The following is a 22,972-nucleotide window of genomic DNA, read 5'->3' on the forward strand; positions in this document are numbered from 1 at the left end:
TTATTTAAAGAACCAGTTTTTTATTTACCCTTGCACTGCAAACAAGCAGAGACAGGAGAGAACATAAGCGGCAGAGGTGTTTATGCATTTGTGCAAATACTGTCATAAATTACTCACTTTTCCACTTCAGTGACAATTATGCTGAGATCAAGTTCTTTTAATTCCAATGTTCAGTAATGTGGTTTAATCAATGTACTTGAATGTAACTGAATTACAAAAGTGAAGTTGTGTTTGCATCCACGTGTTAAAATAGGGTATCCGCAGGGCATTAAAAAGCATTAAAAGTCATTAAATGGATTTTGCGAAAATTAAGGCCTTAAATGGCATTAAAAAGCATTACATTTTATTCCTACAGGCATTACATTTTTTTTTAGATAGTTTTGAGGGAAAATAATAACATTTTATATTGAATAATAGCCTTCATAATTAATAACTTTGATTTGCTGTCGTAAAATATGTACATTGGTGTGATACACACGTGGAACCAGTTTGGTAATTGCCTCCGACCGGTGTAAAATTGCCGTAACGCTGTTTTGGACAGCGGTGGCCTGGGGCCTGGAGATGGAAGGCTGCATCAGTGTTGCCAACTTAGCGACTTTTCAGACCCCTTTTGCGACTTTTTTTCCAAGAAAGCGCATTGTGACGAATATATTTGTTAATCTGATCTAGCTTCCGAGACGCTTGTCAATTAGTCTGAGATAAGTGTACAACAATGACATGAATACAACAATGACATGGTGAATATTGTTTTTGCCGTATAATATCATCTATCGACATTTAGCGACATATATAGATGGCATTAAAAATTAAAAAATTGGCATTAAAAAGGCATTAAAAAGCATTAAATTAGATTTGATGAAACCTGTAGAAACCCTGTAAAATGAATAGATGTGCATATTAAACAGAACTGCATTGAAAATAATACTGATGACAAGGATAAAAATAAAAAGATAAAAAACTGGAGCACAATAGTATATTGAGAAATTCACCTTGAATAATAAATTCTACAGGTGAAATTTTTCAGAAAAGTAAGCTCAGTAACAGTCAGGATCAGCAGGCTTATTCTGAATTACATGTGAATCGTGAGTTAAAGCAGTTATTTCATTTTGCTCTGGAAGATTTGGTTTGCTTTTTTCACGACTGCTACTACAAGTGCCGAGGAAGGTCAGGAACACTGGTATGAATACGATGCCATGGACGGCCCCAAACAGAATGACTAAGAACATGATTTTGAAGAAGGTCCTGAAGATGTAGCTTTTAGCAGCCGCGAGCACCACCACTCCTGCGATAGTGGACATGGCACCCTGAATGATGGGATAGCCCAGTTTAGTGATGGCATCCATGGCTTTCTCATTCGCTGAGGATTTTTCACTTGACACAAAAGCATAGGATATGTGAGCAGAGAAGTCAACAGAAAACCCGATACAAATAACAAGATTAATCATAGATACAGAGTCTAAACTAACATCCCATAATGCCATGAAACCGGCGACTCCCACAATGACAGATGCGATAGAAATAGTCACCCAGAGAGAGCAGAGAGGGTTTGGGATCAACAGGAGTGAAATGACTAACATTGCACATGTAGCAACCACTATGTTTTGGATTGTATTACTGATGATGACGGCATATTGGTCGAAATAGATGAATGCAGGGTGGTACACTATCAGATCAACGGGTGTCTGCAACTTCCCACAATTTTCTGCGGTTTCTCTAAATGCATTCAGCATGTTCTTCTCATCGATCGCTGTGTGGATGTCCACAGTCTGAATGAACATACGTGAAGCATGAATTTGATTGTTAGTGAAATTAACATCTTGACTAAAACCAGACAGATTAAGAAATGCAGTTAAAGGGCCTTTGAATTGCATTTCATTGTCTAAATTGACACCTCTTCCCTGTCCAAACTGCATGTACGCCCTCAGCCAAGAAATAGGTGAAATGCCTGAATCTGCCATTGTCAGATTTTGAAAATTTTCCAAACACAAGTCAAGACTTTCACGAGCAGCTGGGTTCCAGTACTGAAAGTCTTTATCCTTTATAACTAACATGACATTGGGACCAAAGGAAGAGAAGAATTCATCTTCTTTGTCATAGTAACTACCAACATATGAGCCGTCTGCTGCTAAATGTTTAAGATCTAGACCTTCCTGTATTTGGAAGCATCCATAGATACTGACTGCCAAATACCCGGCATAGATCACACACACGAGCGTCTTAACCCACGCTCTTGTCAGAAAAGGGCCGTAATACTTTTTAAAGAATGAATCCACTGGCATTTCAAATTCCTTCTGTGTGTTTTTATCATACGCCCCACCTATACAACAACCTCCATCATCACCAGTGGCTTTTGGGACTACCATGCAGGTCAGCCAGTGCCTGTTGCCTTCCTCTCTCCATCCGTTTAGTGCGAGACACGCGCCAAAGAAGGTGATGTTGAAGATGTAGCAGAACAGAAGAGCTGTGCTGGTGTACATGCAGAAAGACTGAACTGAGCGGAAGGGCGTCATGAGACCGATGTAGAAAGCCATCACATCTGTCAGCGTGGTGATAGTGATGGACATGCCGGCCTCTTTATAAGTTTCTGCTAAACGAAACTTAACGTCTTTATTAACTTCAGTCTTCTGCCAGCAGGAGATCATAATGAACATGTCATCAACACCAACACCTGGAGGAAAGCAGAGACAGTGAGCCTGTGAACATCAGCTGTGTGACACCTACTAGGTGATGAAATAAATGAACTTACCAAGGATCAGAAAGGGGGCTGAGGCCACGGTCATGGCAAATGGCATCCCACAGAACAGCAGCAGTCCAAAGCTGGCCAACACGGCCATACCAGCGGAGACGACGCCGAACGTGGCCACCCACACCTTCGTCCTGACACAGTCTAACCTGTGGAAGGAGACAAGGGATAAATAACATAGCTAGTGATAGAAACATGTGATAATGTGTTTTTATTTTAAATTCTTTATACCTTGAACAAGACAGAATTGAAATGGTAATGGCCAGAGAATACGTAACAGAGAAGAGGGGGATGACAGAGTCTGAATTGGTCTCAAACTCATTCTGTCTTGATGTTGATGTAAAGTAAGACACATGGACCTGTAGAAATAAAAAAAAACAACAAAAAAAAAACACAATAAAACACTGTTCTGTATAATTACTGTATACATAAATGTGTTTCATTGTGTGGATTCTACAGTATCTCACAGAAGTGAGTACACCCCTCACATTTTTGTAAATATTTTATTATATATTTTCATGTGACAACACTGAAGAAATAACTCTTTGCTAAAATGTAAAGTAGTGAGTGTACAGCTTGTATAACAGTGTAAATTTTCTGTCCCCTCAAAATAACTCAACACACAGCCTTTAATGTCTAAACCGCTGGCCACAAAAGTGAGTACAGCCCTAAGTGAAAATGTCCAAATTGGGCCCAAAGTGTCAATATTTTGTGTGGCCATGACGACATCACAGAGCTGGTGGATGTTAGAGACCTTGCGCTCCTCCACCTTGCGTTTGAGGATGCCCCACAGATGCTCAATAGGGTTTAGGTCTGGAGACATGCTTGGCCAGTCCATCACCTTTACCCTCAGCTTCTTTAGCAAGGCAGTGGTCGTCTTAGAGGTGTGTTTGGGGTCGTTATCATGTTGGAATACTGCCCTGCGGCCCAGTCTCCGAAGGGAGGGGATCATGCTCTGCTCATTCATGGTTCCCTCAATGAACTGTAGCTCCCCAGTGCCGGCAACACTCATGCAGCCCCAGACCATGACACTCCCGCCACCATGCTTGACTGTAGGCAAGACACACTTGTCTTTGTACTCCTCACCTGGTTGCCGCCACACACGCTTGACACTATCTGAACCAAATAAGTTTATCTTGGTCTCATCAGACCACAGGACATGGTTCCAGTAATCCCTGTCCTTAGTCTGCTTGTCTTCAGCAAACTGTTTGCGGGCTTTCTTGTGCATCATCTTTAGAAGAGGCTTCCTTCTTGGACGACAGCCATGCAGACCAATTTGATGCAGAGTGCGCTGTATGGTCTGAACACTGACAGGCTGACCCCCCACCCCTTCAACCTCTGCAGCAATGCTGGCAGACCTCTTACGTCTATTTTTTTTTTTTCAGATCCTCAGAGAGTTCTTTGCCATGAGGTGCCATGTTGAACTTCCAGTGACCAGTATAAGAGAGTGAGAGTGATAACGCCAAATTTAACACATCTGCTCCCCATTCACACCTGAGACCTTGTAACAATAACGAGTCACATGATACCGGGGAGAGAAAATGGCTAATTGGGCCCAATTTGGACATTTTCACTTAGGGGTGTACTCACTTTTGTGGCCAGCAGTTTAGACATTAATGGCTGTGTGTTGAGTTATTTTGAGGGGACAGCAAATTTACACTGTTATACAAGCTGTACACTCACTACTTCACTTTGTAGCAAAGTGTCATTTCTTCAGTGTTGTCACATGAAAAGGTATAATAAAATATTTACAAAAATGTGAGGGGTGTACTCACTTCTGTGAGATACTGTAATTATTATAAATTACGACAGGACATGACAAGGCAGAAAAATCAAACAAATATAGATGTTCATTATAGTTCATTATCTTGGTATATATTTCAATTGCTGTCCAAATGACTTTTGGTGCCTGACTTATTGGAGATGATTAGATTAATGTCATATGAGCATAGGTGTAATTTCCGGGTGGGACAGGTGCAACATGTCTCCACCACTTTTTGCCAGGGTCGATATTGTCCCCACCACTTTTTCCCTGCGGCACGGATGTAACTAATACAAAAGAAACATCTCTAGTTGATTAGCAATTTGTTTGTTTGTGTTAAATAATAAGCGATCTGTTGCTGGGATGTGTTGTTTTTGAAATCATGTTGAGTGCTCATTGCTGCTGTTATCAGTGGCGCAACAGTTTTCTCTTCAATCTATCGCTTAACCCTGTTGTGGCCGGAGACTTCGTTCCGGTAAAATCACAAAACAAAATGCACATAAACATGTCCCTACTCTGAATATATAATCACTGATGAGCATCTTTGGTTTACTAATGAGAAAAAAAAATAAAATAAATGATATGAGCGCGGATTACAACCTAGAATCTCATGCACACTGAACAAAAATTCTACCACTAGTCCATCAGGACGATGTAATACCAATTGCAAATCCATGTATTTATTGACTAATACTCTTGAGACTAAGAATATATTGTATTATAGATGTAAGGATGAAACTATCATGAGGTCTACCGTCTATGTCAATAAATTTTGTACTTTTATTATTGCAATAACACAATTACAATACCCCCCCACCCCATACACATTCCTGTCCCACCCACTTTTTAGAACAAAGTTACACCACTGCATATGAGGTACATTTACACATACATTGGTCATTAACAGAGCTTGACATTTAACTTTTAGTGGTTTTCCAAAGTTACTAGCCACTTAGCATTTTCACTGGCCACAATTTTGACATTGATACCATGGGGAAAATCTGCCATATAGATATTTTTAATATTATCTCATAATTTGGCAGCAGGTATATTAGGCTGCTGTCACTTTAAGACCTGACACACGGATCCATTATACTGTTACACATGCATTTTCTTTCTCAACTGGTAACGTTCACTTAAAGCAGGGGTGTCAGTCTCATTTTAGGTTGAGGGCCGGATGGGAGAAAATGTAACCATGTGCAGGCTGAATTTTTTTTTTTTTTTTTTTTTAAACCTTAGTGAGCTGACAGTTACATTAATATAAACCATACAAACCACACATTAAATTGCAAGAAAAAAACAAAACAAAACAAAACAAAAAAAACACACTGCTCTTTGAAAACTGCATTTGTTTTTACTGTGAAAAGACTTTATTAGATTTTTAAAATAATGTTTTATTTAATTTTTTTTTTTTTTTTTTAATTGCCAATTCCAATTTCTTTTGAAGCAAATTTGATACTGGTTGCCAATTTTTTTCTTTTATTTATTTTTTAATTTTTTTTTGTTGTTTATTTGTTCTATAACAGGCCAAACTGGCCTTAAACAAAAAATATGTGTAGCCATTTGGTATACAGGCGCCACTGCATTTTGAGCATGAGCAGTTGTTTTTTATTTAAATTAGATTGTATAATTTCAAAATTTACAGAAAAAAACAGCATGGTCTGACTTAATAGCTTTGTGAAATTATGCTACATAAGACACCTGCACAAAACAGAAATAGCAGATGGACTGAATGTAAATGCAAATTCACTCTCTAACAGAAGGTGGCGCTTGTGGAACAGCAGCGATATAGCGTTTCCTTGGTTACCGCTGTACACAAAGCAGCACTGCGCATATAGACTAGAGAGATCGAAACTTTTCTGAAGACAGTTCCCTTCTAAGTTACATTCATATAAAACCCAATTCAATATTTATATTTTTCTTCCTATATTTCACAAACAGTAAGCTTAGCCTGGTACAGTATTCGCTCTGCTGGCACGTCTTTGTTCTTCTCTTTTCGTCCGTATTCAGCATGTGGCTGTGTTATCGTTCTGTTTACAGACTGAGTAATATTTCCACACAAATGGCAGTTTGGGAAATGATTGCAAAGCAGTTTGTTTGCAAGTCCAGAATAGATATTGGCAAAAATAAAACTAATAACGTTCGGATTTATGGCCGGTGGATCATGCATAACTGTTTTTTATTATTGTTCAAATCATCCCCCGGGCCGGATTGGACACCTTTGTGGGCCGTATGTTTGACACCTGTGACTTAAAGCATAACTGACTGTGTTTACGTGAATACTCACTAAGACCGGCATTTTGACATTATTTTGTGTGTATTTGACTGTTTAAGCAGCGAAAAGAGCTCAATTTAGTACTACGAGGCAGTTTATGCTCACGCACTTTGGTTGTGAGAACAAAATCTGCGGGAATGAGTAAAAGTATGTGCAATAGGCGAAGTCCCATGCCAAAATTCAAGCCCTGTAACACCAACAATATTTATCCGGAGCAAATGAAATGAGTGAGGGGAGGCGGGTTTGTGTGTCGACTCGCTGTCGGAGAGATGAGAGAAAGAAAGAGCAGCTGGTATCGGGTGTCTATTCTGTGAGAAAATATATTTTACTATCGATGTACTGAAAAATCTGTATTTTTGACAACACTACGTTGCATTAGTTTTTTTAATTTCAAATGCCTTTTTAAAAGAATACAATTGAAAAAATGTATATACAACCCGAATTCTGGAAATGTTGGGACGTTTTTTAAATTTGAATAAAATGAAAACTAAAAGACTTTCAAATCACATGGGCTAATATTTTATTCACAATAGAACATAAATAACATAAATGTTTAAACAGAGAAATTTTACACTTTTATCCACTAAATGAGCTCATTTCAAATTTGATGCCTGCTACAGGTCTCAAAAAAGTTGGCACGGGGGCAACAAATGGCTGAAAAAGCAAGAAATTTTGAAAAGATTCAGCTGGGAGAACATCTAGCAACTAATTAAGTTAATTGATATCAAGTCTGTAACATAATTAGCTATAAAAGGGATGTCTTAGAGAGGCAGAGTCTCTCAGAAGTAAAGATGGGCAGAGCTGTGAGGGTGCGAAAGGGTGCGTAAAAAGATTGTGGAATACTTTAAAAACAATGTTCCTCAATGTCAATGCAAAAGCTTTGCAAATCTCATCATCTACAGTACATAACATCATCAAAAGATTCAGAGAAACTGGAGAAATCTTTATCGGATGCCCGCGGTCTTCAGGCCCTCAGACGACACTGCATCACTCATCTGCATGATTGTGTCAATGACATTACTAAATGGGCCCAGGAATACTTCCAGAAACCACTGTTGGTAGAGATGCCAACTAAAGCTCTATCATGCACAAAGGAAATTTAAAATGGACTGTTTCAAAGTAGAAAAGTGTTCTATGGTCAGACGAGTCCAAATTTGACATTCTTGTTGGAAATCACGGACGCCGTGTCCTTTGGGCTTAAGAGAAGGGAGACCTTCCAACGTGTTATCAGCGTTCAGTTCAAAAGCCAGCATCTCTGATGGTATGGGGGTACATAAGCGCATACGGTATGGGCTGCTTGCATGTTTTGGAAGGCACTATGAATGCTGAAAGGTATATAAAGGTTTTAGAGCAACACATGCTCCCCTCCAGACGACGTCTATTTCAGGGAAGGCCTTGTGTATTTCAGCAGGACAATGCAAAACCACATACTGCAGCTATTACAACAGCATGGCTTCGTCGTAGAAGAATCCGGGTGCTAGGGCTGCACAATTAATCGAATTTCTAATCGCAATTACAATTACGGATGCCATGATTTCGTAATTGTTCAAAGGCGTGATTACATTAAAAAAATCCATTTACATTATTCTGCGTGTTTAAGAGGTGTGTTTAGAGCATGTTGCGTTGTGAGAGGCGAATGATCACGACTACTTCAGAGTGTAAAAGGTCTAACCCAGCACAAAAGGAGCTTTACCAGCGACGCAAGTTTACGCTGATTGGTCGAATGAACACGAAACACCAGCACCCGCCATTTTTAAAAAGCCGTGCACACAGCCTATATATTTACTCCTCGAACTAACTCTACAAACATGCAAAACAGTGATAGATGGACCTCTCTCTTATCCTTACGCTAAGGAGAAAATCCAGCGTGACTTTGAGCAGACCAAGCGAAACATGATTATGTATTTCGGCTCAGCTAGCCACATTGGCTATCAACCACATGGCAAAATCTTATAACTTTCATATAACTTACTGTCTACCTTCTTTGTATAACAGTTCTATCTAATAACGCATTAGACAGGACTGTTAAACAGATCATAAACTAATTAAGATGGAGAATGCGAGCACTGTGTGCTCAGGCTCTGGCTGAGCTGTTCTCAGTGCCATCAAAATAAAAGTCACAACAACAAGCGCAGTTTAAAGTTCCTACTGGCGGTGAAAATGGCCATAGTGGAACAGTTCTCGGGGAATCACCCTGATGGCTATTATTTCCTATAACTAAGTTCCTAAAACAACACGGTGCGAAAGCCCCTACATACTATGTTTACTTTTTTTTTATTTAAAGAAGAAACCAAACCAATGTATCCCAGCTAACCAAAATATGTGACTTACGTAACTGCAACGTAATTTGGTGACTAAACTTTCGTGGCGATGTTGTGGCAACCGGAAAAGTGTTCCCGGATACGTTGCCACAACGTAACTTGTGGCGTTGCCAGTTAGTAACTGCGACGTCATGGCAACCTTGTGTATCAATAGTTGTGTGTTGGTAATCAGTTGGTAATTTTTATATTTATTTATTTTTCTATGGGCAGACATGCAGTAGTTTAACATCATTTATGTCCTCATTTGCCCAAACTAATTTAAAGGTTATTTCAACAGCTGTGAATGATGAATGCAGACTCAAAATTTATTCAATTCATTTATTTTGAAAAACACACAAAACATGAACAAAAAATCCAAATAAAAATAATAAAATACACCCAAACTAAAAAAAAATAAAAACATATAGCCTACAGCGAAACATAAAATAAAAGCATTCAAGACGTTTTGGACTCAGTATCATTAAAAACATATGCTATGCTAGCGTAACATTTTGCTAACATACATTTCAGACGATCAAGGAAAGATACCATATAATCACAGAAGTATAAATATTAACAAAAGTACTTAAAGTGGACTGTGGGTAATGTTACTTAACCAATCTATTATTGCTATTTATTGCTATCCACCTTATTCCTGACGAGTCTACTGCGTTTCGAATTATGGGTTGCACTTCCGGTTTGGGGAACTTCATTTAAAAAGACTGAAACGAATCATTTAAAATCATAAGGTTGCCTTACAAATAAAGCTTATCCGTCAGTTTGACTGAATGAGCTGTCAATTTTTCTTTAATGTTTTATTTTCAGACATCATGAGAATAAGGTAACGCTTGGTATTTTAATATAACATGTTATAACAAGAATATCTATGGCAAGAGCTTTTTTCTTTAACGGAAGTTACACCCATAATTGGCGCAAAGCGTCATGGGGCGTAGGAATAAGGTGGATAAAACCAAAAAATATACACTAACAAGAAGCGACACTCAATAGAACGTTCCATTGAAACACCGGCGCCCAGCAGCGGCCCTGCGCTTCCGCAATTTTGGGGTGAAAGCGAGTCGGCAGTCCACTAGAACTATGGCAATATCAGCTGCTTTGTTTAAAAAAAAAACAAAAAAAAAAAACATTAAAGCTGAAATCCAACCTGAATGATGACAACACAGAATAAAATACTGATCATCAAATCCTTTTTACAGTTTATTTTACACACTTTGTGTTTAAGTCTTCCACTTTTTTCACAAAATCTTTGCTCTCTAGAAACCCAGTCAGTTTGGGTTAAAATATTTTAAAAGGCTTATAAACACTGAATTATTACCAACATATGAAATTAAATTAAGGACATGCATCAGAAAAAATGGGAATGTTGGACAATAAATATATGAATATAACAGCTTGATTTTGCAGTCTAAAGTCCGTTAAAGCAAAAGTGTACAAAAGTGGGAATTTATGCGATAACGGACAGAGCAATGCATCATGTATTATAAGATCATTATGTTTGTAGCGTGATCCATTAAAACGTACAATATAGCCTATTTCAATTCAGACCTAGATATTATTACTATTATTCCACTAGGTCAGAAATATATTGTTCGCTGCAAACATGATGATCTTAAATTTATTAATTAAAAATTAAAAAGCTTTGATAAAACTGACGAGAAACACGGAGAAATGTCAAAGTCCCTTTAAGAGAAGTCATTTCACTCGGCGGCCATCTTTGAAACGCCTCTCGGGCATCCAAGTGCAGCTCCTATCTCTTTGAATGGGGAAACATCAAATTCTCTAAAGCTGTTTGCCAAGCTTTCGATTAAAATACATATTTGAAATCACCAATGAAATCTGACAACAACTGTCTCATAAATTTTGTTTCTAAACGCTCAAATCATGACAAAAAAAAAAAAAAAAAAACGTTCTTTTTCAGGCTGGATCAACCTAATGTGCGTCTCTTGTGCCTCATTTCAGAGGCGCGCGTCTGTCTGTTTCTATAGAAACCGGAGCTTCTAACGGCCGCTGCAGTGACGCGATGACTTTACCAATCGGCGATTGGCTCTTATTTAGAAGGAGGGACTTATTCCGCCATATTGCGCGTTGCACTTTCTCCCATTCATAATAATACGAGTGACGCGTCTTGTGTTATTCTATAGTCTTTGGAAATGTGGACACTGTCCTCTTCAGCTGCTTGAATGTTTTCCCGGTTGGCATGCCAACTCTCAACGGCCACCAGCACTATTCATAACAATAAAAAAATGTTTAACGTCTTTCCAAAGTTAATTTTATTTTATACATTTTTTATAAAAGCTATTTATTAGTTGTAAAGACTCACCTCGGAAAAATAAATTCTTCTGTCAGACGCAGTTGAAGTAAAAAGTGACTTGAGTTGTCCTTATTCAGTATCTGCTGTCAGATGAGAAGGTGCTAGGCTATGTCTGTGTCATTATGCCAACGTTAGCCGCATAAATTGTTACGAAATAAAAAGTTTCACACCTCAGAAAAATTATCTTGTCAACATACTGTGCAACATAAAGTCATGGAATTACCGATATATTACGAATAGAGTACGTATCTGGAACGTTCTTGGTAATCTTACAACGTTATGAGATCGTACTGACGACGTTGTGAGATGGTAATTTGAAGGTAATGAATTACTGGCATGCGACGTCGTAGTTACGTTGTCAGTTAGTAGAAACTAAGTCATGAAATTACCAAAAAGGACGAATACATTACGTCGTACAACTGTTACGTCGTGTGTTAGCTGGAAGAGTTGACATTTGAGGCTTAATGCTACAGAAGAGCAATAAAAAATAAAATAAAAATAAAAATAAAAAATCAGGAACAGTGTTTTCAGCTTGTTTTTCATTTTTGCATAAATATGTGGCATGCAGTTGCTTCAAACAATGATATAAAGCTATTCAAAACATCATTCCATGTAATTGTGATAATCGTAATTAATAATCGCAATTACAATTTCAAGAGAATAATAAACAATTATGATTTTTGTCGTAATCGTGCAGCCCTACCGGGTGCTGAATTGGCCTGGCTGCAGTCCAGATCTTTCACCTATAGAAAAATACGTCAAAGGCGACCACGAACTCTTCAGCAGCTGGAAACCTATATCAGGCAAGAATGGGAACAAATTCCAACACCAAAACTCCAGAAACTCATAACCGATGCTCAGATGTCTTCACACTCTTTTGAAAAGAAGAGGAGATGCTACACTATGATAAACATGCAACTCATAACCGATGCTCAGATGTCTTCACACTCTTTTGAAAAGAAGAGGAGATGCTACACTATGATAAACATGCCCCCGTCCCAACTATTTTGAGACCTGTAGCAGGCATCAAATTTGAAATGAGCTCATTTTGTGCATAAAATTGCAAAATTTAAACATTTGTTATGTTATCTGTGTTCTATTGTGAATAAAATATTGGCTCATGTGATGTGAAAGTCTTTTAGTTTTCATTTCATTCAAATAATAATAAAAAAAAACGTTCCAACATTTCCGGAATTCGGGTTGTATTATGTATAAAATTCAACCCGCCAAAGTGGCTAGAAGGGGTTACACGCCACTGCTGAAATCCACCCACACTGTCGGTGGATTTTGGCGGGTGTTAATGTCAAAGTCTGGTCATTAGGCATGCATGTGTATAGATATAACTCACAAAATTTATTTTACTTACCGTTTTCTGCTCTGTAGCATTTGCGAGGAGTTTTAGGAAGCCATCAAGCCAGTCAGAGTTTTCCTTTGTCTTCTTCTCGTCTAAAAAATAAAAAAGCCTGACCGCTTTGGCACTGGTGAGCTCTGAGCTATTTGGCTTTAACTCTACACCGCCGATGGTTGTTCCCAAAAACGTGCCCTTATTCATCGGATATTTTATGTTTGAAGAAACGATTTCAGTAGCATTGTAATTTATAATGTCTAAAACTGCGTTTGACATGCACCTTCCCTTTGTTTTGGCACAGAGGTTTTCAAAAGTGTTTCCTGTCGTTATACTTTTCACTCGTCTGTCTAGCTCTATAATGTCATTAAAAGCTGCTTCAGTTAATATATTTTCTCCATGCAAGTCTGTGATGATCAAAGAGGCATAAGTGCCTTCAGACACAAGCCGAAACTGAGAAAACTCTTCAGATTGTGGTAAATTTTCCACCACAATTGCTCTTTCCAACTTGGCAGGTCCATTGACAGGCGTAAACTGGTCTTCAATATCATTGGCCTTCCTCTCCTGAAGAAAAATGAAACCAGCTCCGAGGGAAGCAGCTACACATATAGCTGATAAAAGAAACACACATGGATATCTACCAACAACATGACCAAGCTTTTCAAATGCCAGAGACAGGGGCCTTTCGATGCAGTCTGTTTTACACTTCGCCATCCTCTAGATTCACTACAGCAGTCTCGTCCTTCTTCAAAGCCCCAGCAACACCAGATAGTCCTTGGAAACTGGTGAAGTTACGTCAAATTTTTTTTAATAAGTTGGGCACAAAAATACAGGTCACATCTGTGAGCAACTGGGTTTGTGGTCTGAAACAGAGGAAAATTGTGCAAATTAGATGTAAAGAATATTACAAGGCTTCTGTGAAATTGCTACGGACAGGGGCATTTCTAGGTTTTATAAAACATAAGCGGCTGAGCACAAAACATTAGGGTCTGGGGGTGGGTGATAAGATAACATGATTTGCAAGAGCAATTTTTTGCAATATTGTTTATTGGTAAACACAAAGTAATACAAATTAATCATATGTAACTTTATTTACAACTCTCAATTCTCTTCATTCAGTTTTGCCTCATGTTTCTTATCTATCCTGTTACTAATAAAAACTGCTGCTGAGGTCTATAAACTGATTATGTTTGTTATGACTGTTACAGCTAGTGGTTAAACATTTTATTTAGACCAAATAGCACTAATAATCCTCCTCCTGTTGGATTTTAAATGTCATTGATCGATTTTGAACTTAAATACTGCTTTTTATAAAACAAAGTAATTTGCTTCTTATGCCTTAGTGCTTTATCTTCTGTAAGTGCAGAAAATGTATGTCTTTTATTTTGTATTGTTTTTGTATGTATCACGCACAGGTAGGTGTAGGTATTTACGTAATAGTGTTTCCTGTTTTTTGAAAGTAGTGCTTAGAGAGGGGGTGAGTGAGTGGGAACGCTCACTTTCTGTTGACCGTTTTAATCATTCTCAACGTGTCTACAGTTTCAAGTGTTTTCTCTGATGGACTTTATTCAACACAACATCAATAAATGTGCATGGTTTTAAATGCATGGAAACGAAACGCGTCACAGAGTTTGTCCTGCTGCTTAGCCTCTCAGCGGCTAAAGGTTGCCGCTATATCTTCTTTTTAGAGCTGGGTAATATCTTACAGATTTAAATCTAGCTATATTGTATTTAGGGGTTGCATGGCTTGACGCTTACTTTTTTCCCAAGGAGCACACGTGCTCGTAAGTTGAAAAATTTAAGAAGGCATTAAAAACTTTAGGGGTGCAATACAAATTTTTCAAATGTGTTTTAGCTTAATGAGGGGGAGAGAGACATTATAAGGAGAATACAAAAAGTATGGTTTTTAAATATTTCTGCTTCAAACTGTTTTTAATTATTTATATTATTTATAGTCCTACTTTAAACTGTATATATAGGCATGTGGTATCAAATTTTTATTTAACCATAATTGCTGAAGCTTTTATCATGGAAGCCTATATGGTATCACATATTGAATTAGGTTAGAATAAAGTGTTGTCTTCCAAACAGGTTTAATAACTTTTTTCTTACAACAAAAAGAATTCTGAATATTTAAATATATACAATAAAACAATACACACACAAAAAAAATGATAAAGCAAACAAATCTAGAGTAATTATTTAATTTATAACAGTAACAAGTGTTTGTCTATTAACAGAACTTAGTGTACTCACATACTATTCTTATAAAAAATAAATAAATAAATAAACAAACTGAATTACTGGATATTATTCCAAAGACCACAGAAACAAAGCTTCATACACGCAAAAATAAATAAATAAATAAAATTAAATCCATGCATTTCATATAGGCTAATCGTTCTAACAAATGATACTACATTCCTTGAAGGGATTATATGATTACAGACGGCGGATCTATAGTGATCGCTACTGCCTGTATGCGTTACATTTGTCTTTATAGAACGAGTGTAGCCAAATGTCTGTCGCCAGAACTATGAGTCCATTATGAAGACTAATCATGGTTTTACTACAGTAAAGAACCATGTTTACACAGAACCATGTTTAGCATGCCTGTAGCCAAATGAACATGTTGGTAAACACTACAAGTGTTAAAGAATAATCTACAATGATCACATAAACCCCAACAAACACCAACATTCGAAGTTCACTGGTGGGTTTAAAGATGTTTGTCGTATAAATTTGAATTAGCAATTAGGAACTGGCTAGCAGAGCCAAACAGCGTTGCCCTTTGTTTATGTCTTTGCTACAACATAAAAATAACTATTATAGAAAACACATCACCAAAGAATAAAACATACTTGCAGGTTGTGGTAACATGGCCACACGCCGGGTAAAAGTTTTTCCGGTAACAATGATAGATAGCCGAGCGTAAGAACCAGTCCGGGAATTAAGTCTTTTTACGAATTAAAATGTCATGAAAATGCTTGAACGGTCTTGGTGATTTATTGGTGAGACTACAGAGCTCTAATAAAGAGCTAAATTTAAGAACTAATTTGAAGTGAATTGGGATGCATTGGGATGCAGGGAGTGTTTTACATGAAGTGCTGGGGAAATAATCGGCTGGCAGCTCCTTATCACGCAGACATGATCCTCTGATTCATAATGAGAAGCAAGATGCTCCTGGGATGTTTCTAGACCTCTGCCATATCTCAATGATATTTCAATTCACTCACATTTTCCTGTCGTCATCATCTTAAAGTCTGTAAAATGCACAGTAGGGGAGAGTGGGGTAAGATGAGCCAGTGGGTAAGTTGACCCACCCCCTGTATCTTGGCAACCGTACCATTTTATTGTCATATGAACATATATTTTAGAACCATCCATCATTTCTGCCAGACTGTGAAAAGGAGAAACACATGGGAGGAGTGGAAGTCACTTATTTACTTTAAAAACTGTTTTTGGCTTGTCAAAGTAAAATTTTAACATAACAGATGTAATGGCTGTTTCAAAAAAAAAAAAAAAGCAAATTTGTCCAGGTCTAAAAATATTTATGATGCATATTGGTGATTTAGCAACGTATAAAACCATGCAAGTCATTTAGCTAAATATTATTCTGAATTGGTAATCTAGGTAGCTTTTCCTAAAATGGCAGCTATGAGGCAAAGTGAGCCAAATGATGTGGGGTATATTGAGCCAGCATTTTAACTTACCCCACCATAAGGCAGTAAATTTTAGTTAAATCTGAACTATAAACTGGTGTAATTTCAATGTAATATTACGCAACTGGTTTAGTTTATCTTTATTTTCGAGTTTATTTGATAGGAACAGTGTACAAGTACACCAAATCCTTCTCTGATACGAACCAGAGGATGTTTAATCATTTATATCTTTCCACCTGTAGTCTCTAATGGCCTAACATGGTCGACATTGCAGAAAAACTACCATGTCAAGAACCTTTTGACTAAAATGTTTATTAGTTTCAGTGACATTTATTCATTCTTATTTAGTTTTTATTTAATTTTACTCAACAAACTCTGTTTAGTCTGTTTATGGGAAGGTTACAACTTTGATGTTCAACATACTGTTTCAGAAATGCAAACAATTAAAGATACTGAAATTTCAACTTCATTTGGCTGGTTTTATGCTGTTTAATTTAGCTTTAAAAAAATAAATATTTGTAAAATATTTTTACAAAGAATATTTGTCAAAGGAAATTTGATTATTAAATTAGTTATTAAAATAGTTACATTATCTTTAAAATTTCACATAGGTTTGATTCAGATTCAGTTAGATGGTCAGTTTACACCCACCTACTGACTCGGATCAACTTACCCCTAACCTGGGGTAAATTGAGCCAGAGGAGTACTTTTTTATAAGAAGCCATATTTTTAGAACCCTTTGTCACATATGTATTCTGATCATTTAAAATGATAGGAAACATCCTGAAATTACTTTAAATACTTTCATTGTACTTCTGCCTCATTTTCCCTTATCTTGAGGACCACATAAGTAAAAAAAAAAAAAAAAAAAAAAAAAAAAAAAAAAAAGAAAGGCTCATCTTACCCCACTCTCCCCTATTACAAACCCATAGTAGTATTGTTGCTGTTGCACCATTAATGCAAAGACTAATAATCGTGTACAGTGTGGTCTTGGAAATTAATTGTCTTAGTTTAATCATTTTAATCGGTCAGGATTAGTTAACATATGCTTGAATGTAGGATGTAATGCCATGAGATTAATACATGCTATATATTTTTAAAACTTATTAAACTCACGACAATATTATGTATCTCTCACGACTTTATATCCCGCATTGAAGCATGTATTGGGAGTTTAGTTTTTTTTTTTTTTAATGAATAAATTATATAACTAATGTTCGTCGTGTGGTGATACGAGCAGGGGAATTTCTGAATGAGTAGCTGCGTACCCTGTACTGTATGACAGCTCGTGAAATAAAACCACCCCCCGGTAAATTCGAGCAACGGTCTGAGTGGATGTAAGCTACAAACAAGCAGAAATTAATTTCTTTGTAGATTATACAACAGCAACTTGGAAAACAGACAACAGAAAAGGTAAGAAGCGATATTTGAGAAAAGAGCATATTAATCTAATAGACCCATAGCAGACTTTACTCTGCGTCACGTGATTTTCGATTCTTGTGAAAAAGGATGTTGCGCATCTGCTGGAGATATTTTAGGAGAGGCTGAAATCACTCACGTTGTGCGCGCGTGTGTGTGTGTGTGAGTAAGTGAGTGAGAGTGAGAGTGAGTCAGTGGGAGGGAGAGAGAGAGAGAGTAAGTAGAGACATGTTTCATCCACAACCATCAGTCAGCGACATCTCCGAACTAAGTTTAATAGAAATAATTACTTAATTCGTATCATAGGCCTATTTCCCCTAAACTCAGGGGCCTGCTCGAGCCCCGAATTATTAGTCCTAGCGACGATTGTTTAGTTCAGTATAGAAAAGTTTAATATCATAAACATTTCTATAATAAACAATCAACATTGTCTGAAATTCGCTGACAATTCCACAATTATGATAGCGTAGCATGTCAAAATAATCTTAATGTGGCTAACAGATCAACATCTAGATGTTAATATAACAACAACAACAACACATTATACGGTTTGCAGTGTGTGTGTGTGTTCAATACTCACTAGCGTTACTCCTAATGTGTGTGCTCTAAACGGATGGGTTAAACGCAGAGAACACATTCAGAGTATGGGTTACGCCCTCACATGTCACTCACTTTTTTTAGCTTCCCGACAATAATTAACGAATAACGGCATATTATGCAAATACAAACAAGCGAGATTAATCCAACATCATCATAATAACATCAAAACCATTAACGTGCACGTTTCTACTTGAAAATGAGAAATAAACTTACTTTTCTTCACAAACGCACACAGCTCTGAAGTTTAGACGCCTACCGTTACACAGCTTGACTTGTGCGCAATGGGCGGTGTACGGAGCGCATCTTAAAGGGAAAGCTGTACAGGAATCGTTCAAGAGAAACACGTGTGCCCTCTATTGGTTAAGTATCAAAGTGCAATTAAACGGATAGACTTTCCTACGCCCTTTTTTATTTTTTGAAGACAGAACAAGTAGCAAACATAGCATAGCATAAAATAGTGCAAATCAAAATGTGGCATTAATTAGTAACAGGGGGTCCGAAAATTATATAATATTTTAAACATGTTAATGACTTTTTTTCAGAGAAGACATAAAACAATCAAATTCCACTATAAACACCTTAAACACTGGGGATGAATTTAAGCGTTTTTGTTTATGTAAATTGCCAGTAATATAAATAAATTAACAATTAATAAATGTATTCAAGACTTTTGTTGACATTATTTTTACATAATACAAAATAATACCCTTTATTGTAAAATAGTATTTAACTTTGGATAATTTTACAATAAAAAAAAAAAAACGAGTCAACAACTCTTTCTCACTTTTAGAAAAAGCATAAAACATCAATATCAGAGTATCTTGAAATGAATGATTTAACAGGGTAGATTGTATACAATTTTATTATTATTATTATTAATAATACATTATTTAAAGGGGATTAAAGCAGTCTTCCAATTAACATTATCAATAACAGAGTTCCAAAAAAATAAATAAATAAATAAATAAATAATAATAATAATAAATCCTGTAGGTCCTATTTTGTTTTTGAAAAATAGTACAAATGTTTGTTATTGCATGTTTTATCAATCTATTCAAGACCGTTTAATATAAATTTTGGTTTTGTCATTATTGTAGAGTTATAGTGAATATAACTTTTAACAAGCTGAACAGTGGTAGCTTTATAGCTTTAATAACAGAATTAAATTCCTTAAATTGCACAGGGAAACTGTGGGTTCGCACGAATTGTTAATAAGTTAAAAGACTCCCATAATTATCAAACATATTCATAAGATTAAAAATAAAGATTTATTGGCAACCGTTCTATTGGCATTATTCCAAATGAAGGAAGTGTGAGGAGAGAAATTGTGTGAGTATCAAATTTTCCATGATAAAAGCACTTGCTGGTGGAATTTGGACAATTTAAGAGGGAGTTTAGAAATATTAAAGTCACAAGTTAACAGAAATTCTAAGCCACCTATTTGGTTAAAGAGACTGCGGGATGTGGTTCCAAAGGGAGTTTCAACTAATCAAACATTGTTTAAGCCAGTTGACTTTAATGCCCGGATTCATGGACAAGGCTTAAACCAGTCTCAGACTAAACTGCATGTCTGAGCAGTTTTAACTGAAAGTAACTTGTTCTGATATGTCTTAAAACAGATAACTCCGTTTTTATTCACTCTCACAAATGATATTTTTTTTATTTATTTATTTATTTTATTTTGTATTGTGCATTCCAAGTAATTGGGTTGTTTTGATTAAGTAATAATATCTCCAAAAAATACAGGTAACTTACAAAATTAAAGTCCATTGAAATTATGTTTTTATATATATATATATATATATATATATATATATATAAAAAGTTTTTTTTTTTTTTTTTTTTTTTTTTTTTTTGCAAAAGCAGTTAAACAAAACTATGTAATTGCTTGTAAACACACTCAAACGCACTTGTGCACAAGCGCACACACACACTAACAGGGGTGCGTTTCCCGAAAGCATCGTTAGTCAACTACGGTTGTAAGTCCCATTAAACTCTATTGATAACGACAGAACTTGCGACCATAGTTCGCTTTGGGAAATGCACCCCAGATCGGCACACACAAACACACACACACACACACGCATCCGCGCAAGCACGCGCGCGCGCACACACACACAAACGCAATAGGACAGTCAAGGGTTCAGCATGTATGGTGTACAAGGAGTCGAAATTATAAATCCTCGCTAAAATTATTATAAATTATTGTTAGATTAAAATCTCAATCTTAGGTAGAATATTTTAGTCTCAGTCATCAGTTTAAAAAATATTTGCTATAATTCGCTATAACGGACTTATCGGTTTCCGTACACAAACAACAAGGGCGCTTGTCTGTTTCTGCAAACAATGATCAACCTTAGTGAAATTTATTCATATGCATTACTGAAAAAGCCTCTTACAAACACTAGTGAAAACATTCATCAACCTTAGTGAAATTCATTTATGCGCATTACTGAAATGAGAAAAGATTTCAGTAGATGATAAGGGCTAATTTCACTAGAAAAGGAAGCTGTGACTGCACTTCCATTTAATCTGGCGCGTGTCCAACCCAGTCTCCTGCTACTGCGTATCTATACTACGAGTTTGCATTTTCATGCGGCGTAGTATTTACACGCCAAAGTCACATTTGGCGTATATGGTACGCAAAACCCTCCCGTTAAACTTCCATTGATAGAAAATGCGTAAGTATTGCACGCAGAAATTTATTATAGTCAACGTCATCATCATCGTCGCGCCCCTTCAATCGAACGAAGATTCACGATTTCATCTCGTGCAGGTGCCGAAGCAGCATATGCAGAAATATTGATTTAGAATATTTATTTAGAATTTTCTTTTTTTTTTTTTTTTTTACAGAAACTTATTAACTTACTCATTATATCTAGTGGGGACGAATGTTGCTACTACATCTATTACGCACTGAGGATCATAATAGGGGATTGTTTTTACAGTTTAATTCTAAACAATCAAGAAAAATGCTTGCAGAAGCTTCATTAATTTAATGTGAAATTTAATGTGAATAATTTATGCTGCTTTTTTTTTTTTTTTTTTTTTTTTGCTTGTTTAATGTTACACGCATTTTTGTTTCTTTGTTTGTGATTGTATTTGTAATAGTAAAAGTATTAATAATAAATAAATAAATATATAAATAAATAAATAAATATAAAAAGTGCATTGCCCTGATTTTTAGTCCTTCGCTGTTTCAGGCACCACCCACTCCCGCTTGGAAACCAATCAAATGTTTAAACATTTTTTAGCGCTATTATCAATATCCCGCCCCCTCATCGTGCGACCTCGTGCATCATCATCATCATCAAAGTCGTCAATCACCAGAATACCCAAGTAAGTAATTAGCAAACACACACACACACACACACACACACACGCGCGCGCGCGCGCACACACACACACACACACACACACACACACATATATCTATATCTATATCTATAGATATATATATATGAATTAATTTGTTGTGGTAATTCTATAGTTGATGTGGTAATATAACAATTATAGTAATATAAAAAAATACTTTACCCAATACTGTACTAAGTTTTCTACAACTATAGGGTATATTATACTACAATATACATTACAGTTTACTCTTGTAAAAACTAAAGTACAGTGGGTTTTCTTTTTTAATAAATCTGCAAAAATGTCAACAATTCTGTGTTTTTCTGTCAATATGGGGTGCTGTGTGTACATCAATGAGGAAAAAAAAATTAACTTAAATAATTTTAGCAAATGGCTGCAATATAACAAAGAGTAAAAAATTTAAGGGGGTCTGAATACTTTCCGTACCCACTGTATACTACAGTATTTATTAGTTTATTAGTTCACTATAGTTAATACTACAGTATACTGTAGCAGCATAGCAGCACAAGCTGTAGCACAAGTGTTGTAAATACTATAATATATATATATATAGCTGCCTCGCTGCTCAGATTGGTTTGCGTCTGTAACTCCGTATAGCTTTGTTTTGAATCTCTTACTTTTATTCATTGTTGCTTATTTTTTTATTACCGTATATGTAATATTGCCTACCACACTAATCTGACGTCGCTAGCTTGTAATATTTGAATCTAAATCGCTGTTACAACGCATTTGCATTTGCAGCGCTAGCTTGTCAACTTGTTAACAGTCGCTCGCGCGCTCCTTTTTCAACGCGTTCTTCAAACAGCTGTGGTAAGTCGGATCAGTCTACAAACACGGTGAGTCATGTCATCCTCTCCCAGCATTGCTACCTGTTCCATTTGCCACATGTTTACCATAGCTCTCTCTGTCAGTGATGAGGGATTTACATGTCATAAATGTAGGGAAATAGTCAGGCTGACAGAGAGAATCTCAGAATTAGAGACACGCATCCAAACTTTAATCGAGGATAGTAAGAATGCAAGGGCTTCAGATACTGTTTTGGATGCGACTAGCTTAGTGAACTCTGTACATTGTTTGGTTCCGGCTGTAGAGCCCGTGCAGCAGGGCACTTGGGTAACGGTGAGGCGGCCTAGCCGCGAAAAACACCACTCTTCCGTTCCAA

The 22,972-nt window shown here is 36.6% G+C and overlaps 1 protein-coding gene and 2 long non-coding RNA genes across 6 annotated transcripts in view; 1 reads left to right on the forward strand and 2 right to left on the reverse strand.

Moving 5' to 3' along the window:
- On the reverse strand, positions 1-18,752 carry LOC127495091 (patched domain-containing protein 3-like). Of its 3 annotated transcripts, none has more exons than XM_051861536.1 (5): positions 18,649-18,752; positions 12,776-13,617; positions 2,975-3,102; positions 2,747-2,892; positions 1-2,668 (listed from the first exon to the last, which is right to left on the reverse strand). In XM_051861536.1, exons 2-5 carry the CDS (start codon positions 13,466-13,468, stop codon positions 1,035-1,037), a joined length of 2,601 nt encoding a protein of 866 aa, XP_051717496.1. In that variant the 5' UTR covers positions 13,469-13,617; positions 18,649-18,752; the 3' UTR covers positions 1-1,034. The 3 variants fall into 3 exon arrangements, with proteins under 3 accessions (XP_051717496.1, XP_051717495.1, XP_051717497.1); XM_051861535.1 differs by lacking the exon at positions 18,649-18,752 and adding an exon at positions 18,416-18,536; XM_051861537.1 differs by lacking the exons at positions 1-2,668; positions 18,649-18,752 and adding exons at positions 12,113-12,203; positions 18,416-18,548 and having other exon boundaries at positions 2,877-2,892.
- Positions 10,204-12,105, reverse strand: LOC127495093 (uncharacterized). The gene is made up of 2 exons (XR_007925053.1): positions 11,419-12,105; positions 10,204-11,321 (listed from the first exon to the last, which is right to left on the reverse strand). It is a non-coding gene; the product is annotated as an uncharacterized LOC127495093 (long non-coding RNA).
- Positions 13,624-22,972, forward strand: part of LOC127495092 (uncharacterized) — a 20,950-nt gene continuing 11,601 nt past the window's right edge. For both annotated transcript variants that reach the window (XR_007925051.1, XR_007925052.1), the window contains exons 1-2: positions 13,624-17,829; positions 21,639-21,774. This is a non-coding gene — a long non-coding RNA (uncharacterized LOC127495092). The remainder of the gene's footprint in view (positions 17,830-21,638; positions 21,775-22,972) is intronic.

Source organism: Ctenopharyngodon idella, chromosome 15, assembly GCF_019924925.1.
Source record: "Ctenopharyngodon idella isolate HZGC_01 chromosome 15, HZGC01, whole genome shotgun sequence".
NCBI classification, from domain to species: domain Eukaryota; kingdom Metazoa; phylum Chordata; class Actinopteri; order Cypriniformes; family Xenocyprididae; genus Ctenopharyngodon; species Ctenopharyngodon idella.

Bases quoted from the DNA above. Each gene is read 5' to 3' on its own strand.
- LOC127495091 (XM_051861536.1), bottom strand. From the start codon at position 13,468: ATGGCGAAGTGTAAAACAGACTGCATCGAAAGGCCCCTGTCTCTGGCA. The intron at 3,103-12,775 runs GTAAGTAAAATA...TTATTTCTACAG, and splicing joins ATGCTACAGAGCAGAAAACG to GTCCATGTGTCTTACTTTAC. The intron at 2,893-2,974 runs GTATAAAGAATT...CTCCTTCCACAG, and splicing joins TCAATTCTGTCTTGTTCAAG to GTTAGACTGTGTCAGGACGA.